This window comes from Camelus bactrianus, chromosome 33 (genome assembly GCF_048773025.1).
Source record: "Camelus bactrianus isolate YW-2024 breed Bactrian camel chromosome 33, ASM4877302v1, whole genome shotgun sequence".
Classification (NCBI taxonomy): domain Eukaryota; kingdom Metazoa; phylum Chordata; class Mammalia; order Artiodactyla; family Camelidae; genus Camelus; species Camelus bactrianus.
The window spans coordinates 13,507,802-13,518,529 of NC_133571.1; the positions used below are offsets into that span (position 1 = coordinate 13,507,802).

Genomic DNA, 10,728 nt, shown 5'->3' on the forward strand with positions numbered 1-10,728 from the left:
AGCAAATTATATAATTGGTAATTCTTTATTACTGAAGGTTATTTACATAAGTGTTTAAGACACAATAAAAAATAAATTACAATACAAAAGTTCTCTTTAAGAAGACACTGAACAGCAGGGCTATATTAACCCTCGAGTATTTAGCCAAGACACAAGCTACAAGTTTTGCTGGAAAGACTTTCCTTGAGTTTAAAACTACTTCTTTACAATTATGGAACATCATCCAGGCTGTTTGAAGAAATATCCAGTTACAATCTTTTCAAAGGCTGAATTATAGAGAAAAATAGAAAATGTGAATGAAAGGTAATATAGACTTGAATCTAATTTTTAGTTTCAAAACTGTGTGTTGAAACTTTACTTTTTAAATAGTATAAAAGGCAAAATGAGATAAGTATAAAATGTATTTCAGAATCAGGGTTCATATGTAAGTTATACCAGTTTTTTTTAAGTATTGGGAAAAATATCAAAGTTCAGCAGCTTTAAATACAGAAAACCTATTTGGAAATTCCAGTTTGTTAAAAGAAATAACATCTTCAGCCCAGTTGGTGAAAGCTGAAAATATCAAGCTGTAAAGATTTGGGGGGAGGGAGTGCCTAAACTTTTAGATGTTTTCAGTTCTTTGAATAAATGCTCCTGTAGCATTAATTTGGAAAGACACTGGGAAACTAGATACTTTTTTAAAAGCACTCTTCTTTCTGTAATCCACTTATAAAATTTCTTTTATCTACCTGTGTAAGGGACAAAAAGAATAAAGTTGGTTTCATTCTGTTAGTTTTGGTATTTCTTTGTCGCCATACCAAATCCTTCCTCCCCTGAAACAAGCAAGTGAGTTAAGACAAAAAAAAAAAGAAAAGAAAAAGGGAAAGAGAAGGGAAAGGGAAGAGAAGGGAAAGGGAAGAGAAGGGGAAGGGAAGGGAAGGGAAGGGAAGGGGAGGGAAGGGAAGGGAAATTTAAATAATATCTTGCAATTCTCAGAGCTTTGTATAACACTATACAAAATTATCATCATTTAGGGTTGATTTTTTTCACCAGCCCTAAATTTTTTAATTGTGATATATTACTATTTCAGAATCCTTCATTTTAACTGCTTAATTATTCCAGTCTACAAATGAGCACTGACTTTGCTCTGTTGTTATAGATAACTGAATTGGGGGAAAAAACATAATAAGCTAAACAGTCATTCACTGCTCATGAAATATCTGTGCTATTGATTGCCTTTCACAGTACAGAAAAAAGGTAACAAGCAATTCATCTTGAGACGATATTTGTCAGTCTATTAGCATTTATGTACCCTTCCCTATTATTCAGGTGTAGACTTGTGCTGTCATAAACCTTGGATCACTTGACCAAAAACAAAAAACAAAGACAAAAAAAAAAAAAAAAAAAACCAAAAACCTACCATCTAGGATATTGAAAAAAATTCAATTAAACAAGATGTGTCCCATACTTAAGGAGAGCCATAAAAATCAAACTGTTCTTTAACAGTTTGAATTTAGGATGTTCTGTTAATCAATCAAAAACAGCTAGGAGAATTAGCTCACCTTTTAATTGAGAGTGTGAGAAGGAAACACATTAATTTTAGTAACAAGAATGCTGCCCTAAGAAATTAATATATTAAAGGAAATGTTCTGACAAATTGGCTTTTATCCCATTTGATGCCAATATATGTGTATATAAGCCATAATCCACAAGGAGTATTTAAGGGCAAAAATGTAGCTGCTTAGTATACAAAAACTAATGAGCATTTGAAAAATATTTGCACTCTGAAATTAAACAGAACCTTAGTAACAGGGCTGTATATGGATCTGGTGGTATCTGCTCAAGAAGGGCCCTATGCTGGCTCCAGAGGAGTGTTGCTTGTCTAGGTGGTTATATACTGCTGAGCTGGCTGGAAGACGGGTCACAACTGGAAAAGCCAAAGTAAAGCTTCCATTAGCTTCACTTATCTTAGGGTTCTTGTTCTTGGAAATCTTCAGCTTTCTGAAATACAAAGCAAAAGTTTAAATGGATAATGCATTTGGGAAGAGTGCAATATGGCATTATGAATTACATATATATTATTAGATTTATTCTCCATAGTGAAGAAAAATATCCTTAAATGTATTTGTTCTCCTCTAATTTAACTTTTAAAAGAAGTTTCCTGATCCTTATTACACAGTTCTCAGGGTCAGTGTTCTTAATTCATAGTCTCTGCCTTGCATGACACTCGGATGACCCATAGTTTACTCACATACATACATTCCTTCCGTCTCTCTCCTCCCCGCACCCCTTTATTATAAACAAAATCAAATATACAGAAAAGTAGAGAAGACAGTGTATAGAGCTCACTAACACTTAATTTTAAAGCAATTTTTGCTTTACTTGCTATAAATATATATTGGGGGAGGGGCTCAAGTTTTTAAAACAAATTATTGATATTTTACCCCTCAATACTCCAATATGCATTTAAGTCGGGGCAACTTCCTGCTTAACCCCAATACCCTTACTATACCTAATAAAAACTAACAATATTCCCTAATATTATTCATATTGAAATTTTTCATATGAAGACTTTCCTAATTGTCCCCCCAAATCTTTTTACAACTAGCTTGTTCAAACTAGTATCCATCCAGTCAAGGATCACACATTGCACTTGACTGTGTTACTTCCTTAAATTTCTTTTACTCTTAAACAGCCCCCATCTTTATTTTCCATGAACCTGACTTATTAGAATATCTGCTGGATTTTAATAATAGCCGTTGGTAAAAATCTCTCTGATACCAAATTTGGTTTCCTAGGTTTACAATAGAATCATTTTTCTCCATATTCTATTTTATAAATCTCTGGGGCTTAAGGCTATAAAAATGTGACTTTTTTTTTTCCAAATAATAATAGTGGACTTCAGAGAATGGAAGAAATTCTGATCATATGAAAAATAAGTCATCCTATCCTTTAAGCCTAATAAACCTAAAAACTGGAAAAACAAAATTATGCACCACTCAAATTGGATTCATAGTCCCAATAACCCAAAATGAGAGGAGTTGAAATCAATTCCAAATATTATACAGAAGTTCTCCTATCAAAATGTCATTTGTGTCTATTGAGTCACTCTCTTAATGCCATTAGTTTACAATGGAACAAAAGAAAACAAGCAGGTGTTAATTCTTTCATTACAGAAAAGTATTTATTTACAGGTTGAAAGTTAATTTATTATCCTTAGTGGTGGTAAATGTAACCCCAAACCCTAAAATAATTCTAGAATTCTCTCAGCTGTAATGGTAGTAGGGTCTAGCTTTCTAATCCTTTGCACATAATACACTCAAAGGGGAAGCCATTCGTAACAGATGATTTTTATCTCTCTGCCCCAGCTTCTCTTTTTTCATACAGGAAACACCTAACAAATAACCTGGGAGAGCCACATTAGAGATGGGCCATACAAGAAAGCTAAGGAAAGAAATCAACCCATTTGTGAACCTTACCATCTAAGAATGTTAGTCTGTGTCTTCTAAATAAACAGAGGCCTTTTTTTCTTGGTTGAGACTTTCCTCTTCTTTTCTGTAACAAAGAAGCAGAGACCAGTGTTAGGGGAACAAGATAAGAAGCAAGCGTGGCAAATCCTACAAAGCTTCAAGTGAGATATTTTCCCACAAATTTTTGGAATCATATGCACTTGGGAGTAAATCTAAGCTTACAAAAAGCTAAGCCACTTGTGCTGTCTAACTAACAAGACTCATTCCTCCATATGACCCTGGGTATATGAACTTAGACGCTATTCAGAATATTTCTAGAAGAGAATATAACTTGGGAACTCCAGATGTTTAAAGCAGACATCTTAGTTTACGATCAGTATTCTGCCTCTAATTTCTACTCCTTACTCAAAAAAGACAGTATTGTATTGATCTAGAAGTCATCTTTATTGATTTTATTCTATTAAAACCAGGTCAGAGTTGCGTTCATTGGGCTCCTTAAAATCAGTTCTATTTGCTATAGTAAACATTTCTTGAGGAAAGGAAACAAATGGTGCTGGGATAGCTGAAAAATTACAACTGGAAAGAATAAATGTGGACTCCCACCTCACACTATATACAAGAATTGATTCAAAATGAGTCAAAGACCTAAATGTAGGAACTAAAATGTAAAACTCTTAGAAATAAACATAGGCATAAATCCTTTTGACCTTGGATTAGAGATGGTTTTTTTAGATATGACACCAACAACATAAGCAACAAAAGAAAAATAAATTAGACTTCATCAAAATGAAAACTTTTGTGCTTCAAAGGACACTATGAAGATAGTGGAAAGGTAACTCACAGAATGGGAGAAAATAATTGCAAATCTTGTATCTAATATGGCACTTTTGTATACTCCAGAATATATAAAGAATTTTTTAAACTAAACAATAAAAAGACAACCTAATTTTAAAATGGACAAAATGTTTGAATAGCTGTCTCCAAATTAGATACATAGCCAATAAGCACATGGAAGGATGCTCAGCATCATTAGCCACTAGGAAAATGCAAATCAAAACTTCAGTGAGTTAGCACTTCACACCCACTGGGTAACTATAATCAAAAGGACAGACAATACAAGTGCTGTCGAGGATGTAGGCAAACTGGAACCCTCATACATTGCTGATGGGAATACAAAATGGTGCAGCTGTTTTGGAAAATAGTCTGGCAATTCTTCAAGAAGGTAAACATAGAGTTACTATATATCCTAGTAACTCCATTTCTAAATGTATACCCAGGAGAATTGAAAACATATGCCCACACAAAAATGTGTAATGAATGTTCATAGTAGCATTAATAATAATAGCCAAAAAAATGGGGAAAACTTCAGTGTCCATCAACTGAATGGATAAACAAAATGTGGTATACACAGTCGATGGAATATTATGCAGCCATAGAAAGGAATGAAGTACTATAACATGGATGAACTTTGAAAGCATTATACAAAGTCATTAAATGTCACATATTGTATGATTCTCTTTATATGAAATGTCCAAAATAGGTAAATCCACAGAGACCAAAAGCAGGTTAGTAGTTGTCAGGGGCAGGTGGGAGAGGAAAATAGGGAGTGATGGCTACAGGGTATGGAGTTTCTCTCTGGAATCAGGGGTGATGATTACACAACTTTGTGAACATTAAATAATGAATTTTATGCTATGTTATATAAATTTTATCTCAATGAAAAAAATTATTGAGCACCTTTTATTAGCACAGCTGACTTTCCTAGGCACTGATTCATAGAGCCCCTGCTGACAGCCCAGTAGTTCTTAAAAATGTGTGCTTTGCAGTAAAAGTAAGGAATGTCCTAGGAAAGCGTTACATAAACAAATTCTTGTACTGTCAAATCCTACATAGTAAAGAAAGCCTATAATGAAATCTTCTGTAAAATTAAGAAACTAAAGCTACTAATTCACTCTCTCATTTATCTCGCTTGTGAATTTGAATTCTTTTATAGAAGATTTACTCACAAGGAAGAACATCTGTTCAACAATTATTTAGCCCCATTGTAAAATACCAAAAGTTGTCATAAAACGGTGTTAGAAGACTTTCCCAGAACTGCCCAGCCTTACGATTTTATCTCCACCACTTTATGAGCTCTTTCAGCCCATTGCTTTTTTCGGAAATGCTGGAAGAGGACCACCGCGATTACTATTATGACCATCAGTGCACAGGCGGAGCCAATGGCCAGAGCCAGGAAGTGGATCTCAGAGAAGCGTACTGGAAAGAGAAAAGATCAAGTTAGGATTCTGAAAAGAGGAGGACTATGATGAAATCCAAAGATAAAAGAGGGATGTATTTTCATCCTTAAATGGAATCTTCCTCTCTCCTACCTTATTAACCAGAGTTTTATCCGGCCCCACCCCAGACCTACTGAATTACAGGTGGGGCCCAGCAATCTGTTTTAACTTGTCCTCCAGGTGATTCTGATGCATGCTAAAATTTTGAGAACCACTGGGCCGGTTGAACTGCCCAGTGGGGTAAGGTTATTCCTGACCTAATCAAATCCAGTGTCCAAAGTATCTCTCCCTGTATCCTTCTCAGCTCTGTCATTCATTCAGTCTTTTATCCAGGTTTATTAAGGGCCTATTATGTTCCGGGCACCTCAGTGGAAGTACAAAGCCAAAAAAGACATTACTTTCAAGGAACTCATGCCCACTGGAAAGAAAGGCAAGTAAATCAGAAACTATAGCCTAGTAAAGAAATAATCCAAGAGGGAACCCAGAGGGAAGGGTCCCTAAAACCACACGAGAGTCTGGGAAGCCTGGGTCTCTTGTTTTTTAGCTTGATTTCTGATTTAAATTTCAACAAACCCTCGGAGTCAGAAAAGACGTTAGAGAATATCTAGCCAAGGGGTTCCCGGCCTAGAGTCTGTGAAGGACTGTTGCAGGTGGGGGGTGGGCACAAGCCCACAGAATCCATGTCACACTGTGTGTGCATTGTTTGTGGTAAGCGAGAATCATTAGATTCTCAAAGAGTAGCGATCCTAGCATGGTTAGGAACCATGTGTTCTTATCTAACCTGTTCATTTTGCTTTGAAGAAACTGAGGTCCAAAGATATTACATTACTTCTTTCAATAATAAAATGACTTCCCTAAGGTCACACAGCTCTCTGTTGATAGGATTTTGAAGGATGGTACTAGGAATGAAAGAAGGAAGTCATGCCCTTTTATAGGCTTACATTTTGGGTAGTAATAGTGTGTTGGTTAAGAGCATACACCAGAGACAGGTTAAAATACCAGCTCCTGTGTGATTTGGGGTAATTAACTTCTCTGAGCCTCAGTTTCCTTGATGTGTAAAATAGAGATTAAAATATTCATTTCTTGAGTTCTTATAAAAAATAAAATTCCTTCTGTAAATTGCTCCATGCTGTGCCCACACAAACTAAACATTCAGTATATGGTAGCTATTATAATTTTCAGTACAATTCAGAGTTTGGGGAATTTTTACATTTATTGCTTTATTTTATCTTCACCATAATCCTTGCTATATTATTCTCACTTTACAAGAGAAGAAAAAATGATTTACAGCTGGTAAACAATAGCAGTGACTCAAACTCAAATTTACAACTCCTGAGTTTTATGGTGTTTTCTGTTTGTTATCTGGCAGTTCTCCAGGCTGCCCTTTTAGGACTGCAGGCAATACAATGCATTGGTTTGGAGCACAGTTTTGGAGACAGAGATGCTTGGGTTTGAGTTCTGAGTGACTCCATTTATCAGCTAAATGACTTTGGTCAAGTGACTTAACCTCTATGAGCATCAGTTTCCTCATTAGTAAAATGAGGGGAGGAGCACTAAACACAATAAACTGATAGGATATGTAAAGATTAAATGTGATACACAAAGCCCCTGGCACAGGGGAAGTGCTCAGTAAACAATAGCTACCAGGACTGGAATCTGAGTGTGGGTGTGAGGATTAAATGAGATAGTACTTTGGACAGTGCCTGACAGAGAAGTAGGTACTCAACAGTGTTTTGTAAATAAATGAGTGAGTGAATGAATGGACCTACTGTTAGCCTTTTATCGAAGAGTTGCTTCCTCTCCCTTTCACGATCTCGATGCCATTTTTGTAACAGATTCCCTGCCTCCCTTTGCTTTATTTTCCATTTCTTTCCACAGCCAAACAAAGCCTTTCTCTTTTTACCCCAGGACTCTTCGCTCTCTCTCTGTAACCTCCAGATCTGAAGGGTTGGTCCTTCTCTCTACTCTTTCAGTCATCACTGAAGATTCCCCCTCTCTTTTCTACAAGCTCTCACTTTCTAAAACCATTTTTCTCTGCATCACCTACCAGTGTGCACAACGCTGAGCCGGATCTCCCCTATCAGCCCATCAACATCAGGTGGGTTCTTCACCTGGCAGGTGTACGTCCCATTGTCATCAAACTGCAGCTTCCAGAGGAGGATGGAGGCATCGTACCTCTCAGGGTTCCCATCCCAGACCACCCGGTCCTTGAAACGCCCACTCATGGGTTTGAAGGGATCCAAGTGATAGTAGAAAACCTAGAGAGGAGAAATGCCGAAGGGCTTATTCGGTACCTGGGCAGGGAGGCTGAGATGGCAGGAGCATAAGAGAAACACCAGCAAGCCTGACTGCCCTGTCTGCAGCTCTCCTGCAAGGACCTCTTGCTTTCCCCTTCACTGGCTTCTCAGTTCTGACCGTCTCTTTCCCAAGAATTGTTTCCCAGCTCTACCCTGTGCTTGCTGCTAAGAGAAATACAAGGGCAAGGAGAAATGGACAGGCTTATTTTCCTAACCGAGAGCCCCCTACTTACAAACTGCTCAGGCCCCCCATCTTGAGGACGGAAATTCCAGGTCACTGTTAGAGCATCGCCCACAGGAGCAAAGCTGGAGAAAGTGCATTTTAACCGAACATCTGTTCCATTGACAGCCTCCAGCACACGGGGGGTGTAAATTTCCACAGCTGCTAATGGCCAAAAAACTACAATAAAAAATGAGGAAAGAAAGGTTAACAGAAGATGTGTATTAAAAGAATTTCCGCTGACACTACTAAAATAAAGTTCTGAGTAGGGCATTTAACAGAACTGTGATGCCCCAGCTCTTACTCAAACTCACTTCACCCAGAGTCTACCTACACCTAAGTCATGCAACTTTGACCCTCCCATGCCTTAATACCACACAGTGAGCCTTTACTTAATGCTCTCACTCTCTCCGATGCATGATACCCTAGCCTCAAGGTACCCACTTCAAAACTGCTGTAACAAACTACAAAAGTCAGCAAATAAAATTGAAAGCAGAAACAAAAAATCAAAACTAATCAGAACATGAATTAGACACATATTCAGATAAGCATTATGTATTATGTGTATAATGGTCCCCTAGCAGGTGAGTGTTCCAGAAAAGGTTCTTGTTATGTGAATTTTGTACTGTTTCTAGTCTTCTGCAGAAACTATTCATCAGTCTCAGAGAGCTCAGCTTGCCTGTACTGCCGGAACCTTTATACCACATGGCATTTTTTGACCATGATATTTACATATAGAATGTGCATGTTGGGAAAGTTTCAAAACCACAGTGGGTCTCTCTCCTTAACAGTCCTAGCTTTCCCAGTGCTGCCGAAAGTCCCAGACAAGACCCACACACAGAAATCCAAGTGCCCAGTCCTGCCTGCCGTGGGAGGATGAGAGCAGCCACAAAAAAAAATGGTGTGTAACCTGAGATTAGAAAGCCCTCTCTGTGCCCGACTCACTGGCAGCCGGAACACACCTAAACCTGTTTGTCCAAAAGCAGTTCCCCCCAAACAGCCCACCACTTCAGCTTCATTAAAGTCAAAACTATAACGAAATGCAACTGTGGCTCAGGCTTCAAAAAATGACTCCTGCAGCTTCTTAGACAATTAGCTTTATAGGGTCAAAGGCAGCGAAGGGGGAAATGCTCAGAGGAGCCCGCCAGCTCTTACCTGTGAGCTGTACGCCCAGGAGAAAAAGCGCAGCACGCGCAGGGCTCTTGCCATACATGAGGGAAACCCAGTCCCGGCCCCGGAGACCAGGCCGGGCAGACCAAGCGCTCCAGCACCCTGCTGAGGCCACTCCACGAGGAAAGCCCTGCGCTTTCCGGGGAGAGGAGTCAGTCCCTCACCTATGGGAATCCGAGCACCCGCGCCTGTGACTCATTGCTGCTCTGCTGGCGCAGTTCGCTGGAATGAAAGGTGGGGCCTCAGCGCCCAACGCCCTCCTCCCCGCCTTCCCTGCTTCCCTCCTGCCTTCTGCGCTACCAACACGTCTGCACAAAGTCCCAAGCTGCAGTTCTGTCTTCACTTTCTAGTTTGTCTGGACTCTGGCCTCTGGATGGCCTCAGACACAGCCAGAGGAGGTGGTACCAGTCTGAAACGGCCCAGGCAGCTTTGGGTCTGGCTCACACACACACTCTTTTTTCAAACAGGCTTTATGCTTGCCTGGGAAGTGAATGCTGGACCTGCCTGCGGTGATTCCACTTCCCAAAGCACCTCCCTGGGGCCACAGTAGCTTAGATGGCTTCCTAACTCCAGCACAATCCAAATTCCTCAGGACCCTCAGTGTTCAAGAAACCCTACAGTTTATACCCTGGATTTTAGCCAGATGTTACCACGAGGATCTCTATTCCTTTTCTGGCTTGTAGCCTTCCCTCAGACCTACCTAAAATAGACTGACCAAAACAAATATCAGTGTTTAATGACCCTTTACCTTTGAAGGATTTAAAGAGGAATCAGGACCACATCCCAGCTCATTCACCCTACCGTCTCAATAGTGTGCAAAGTGCTTTCTTGCTTGTTCGTTCCTCTACACAACACTCCCATGAAATGTTCCTATTTTACCAGTGAGGACATTAAGACCCCAGAGGAGGTAAGTGACTTGCACAGCCAATAGGTAGCAAAACTAGAACTTTCTTTTACTCTAAATTCTAGCGCTCCTTCCATAAAATAACAGCTAACGTGAACAGACAGAGGACTGTCACGGAAAAGGTTTGCATAATAACTTTATTGTACCTCAGATTTTATCTGTCATTTTTAGAGCAGCCATCTGTCTGAGAAATCTAAACAGTTGAGGACTGAGAGAGGGTGCCTCCTAGTCTGGGAAGAGGATGGGTAATTGTTATGGATTAACGAAGCAGCGTTGAAACAGCAGCAGGAGGATGAAGACTCCACGTGCTGTTAAGAAGTAGGCTGGACCAGGAATCTAACCCTGAACAGAAACAAACTGCCCTTATCCCTGGATTAGCGATCTAGAAACTCTTTAGTGATTCACAAAACCT

General features: G+C 39.2%; 1 protein-coding gene across 1 annotated transcript; it reads right to left on the reverse strand.

Moving 5' to 3' along the window:
* Positions 1–6: 6 nt before the first annotated feature.
* On the reverse strand, positions 7–9,704 carry MPZL2 (myelin protein zero like 2). Its single transcript, XM_010953469.3, has 6 exons — positions 9,398–9,704; positions 8,256–8,422; positions 7,773–7,983; positions 5,558–5,705; positions 3,459–3,534; positions 7–1,980 (listed from the first exon to the last, which is right to left on the reverse strand). Exons 1-5 carry the CDS (start codon positions 9,453–9,455, stop codon positions 3,471–3,473), a joined length of 648 nt encoding a protein of 215 aa, XP_010951771.2. The 5' UTR covers positions 9,456–9,704; the 3' UTR covers positions 7–1,980; positions 3,459–3,470.
* Positions 9,705–10,728: the final 1,024 nt, after the last annotated feature.

What these genes read in the sequence shown, in the direction of transcription:
- MPZL2 (XM_010953469.3), bottom strand. Translation starts at nt 9,455, where the DNA reads ATGTATGGCAAGAGCCCTGCGCGTGCTGCGCTTTTTCTCCTGGGCGTA. An exon ending in ATGGGGGGCCTGAGCAGTTT is followed by an intron (nt 7,984 to 8,255) that starts GTAAGTAGGGGG and finishes TCTCCTCTCTAG; the next exon opens with GTTTTCTACTATCACTTGGA. An exon ending in AAAGTGGTGGAGATAAAATC is followed by an intron (nt 3,535 to 5,557) that starts GTAAGGCTGGGC and finishes TCTTTGTTACAG; the next exon opens with AAAAGAAGAGGAAAGTCTCA.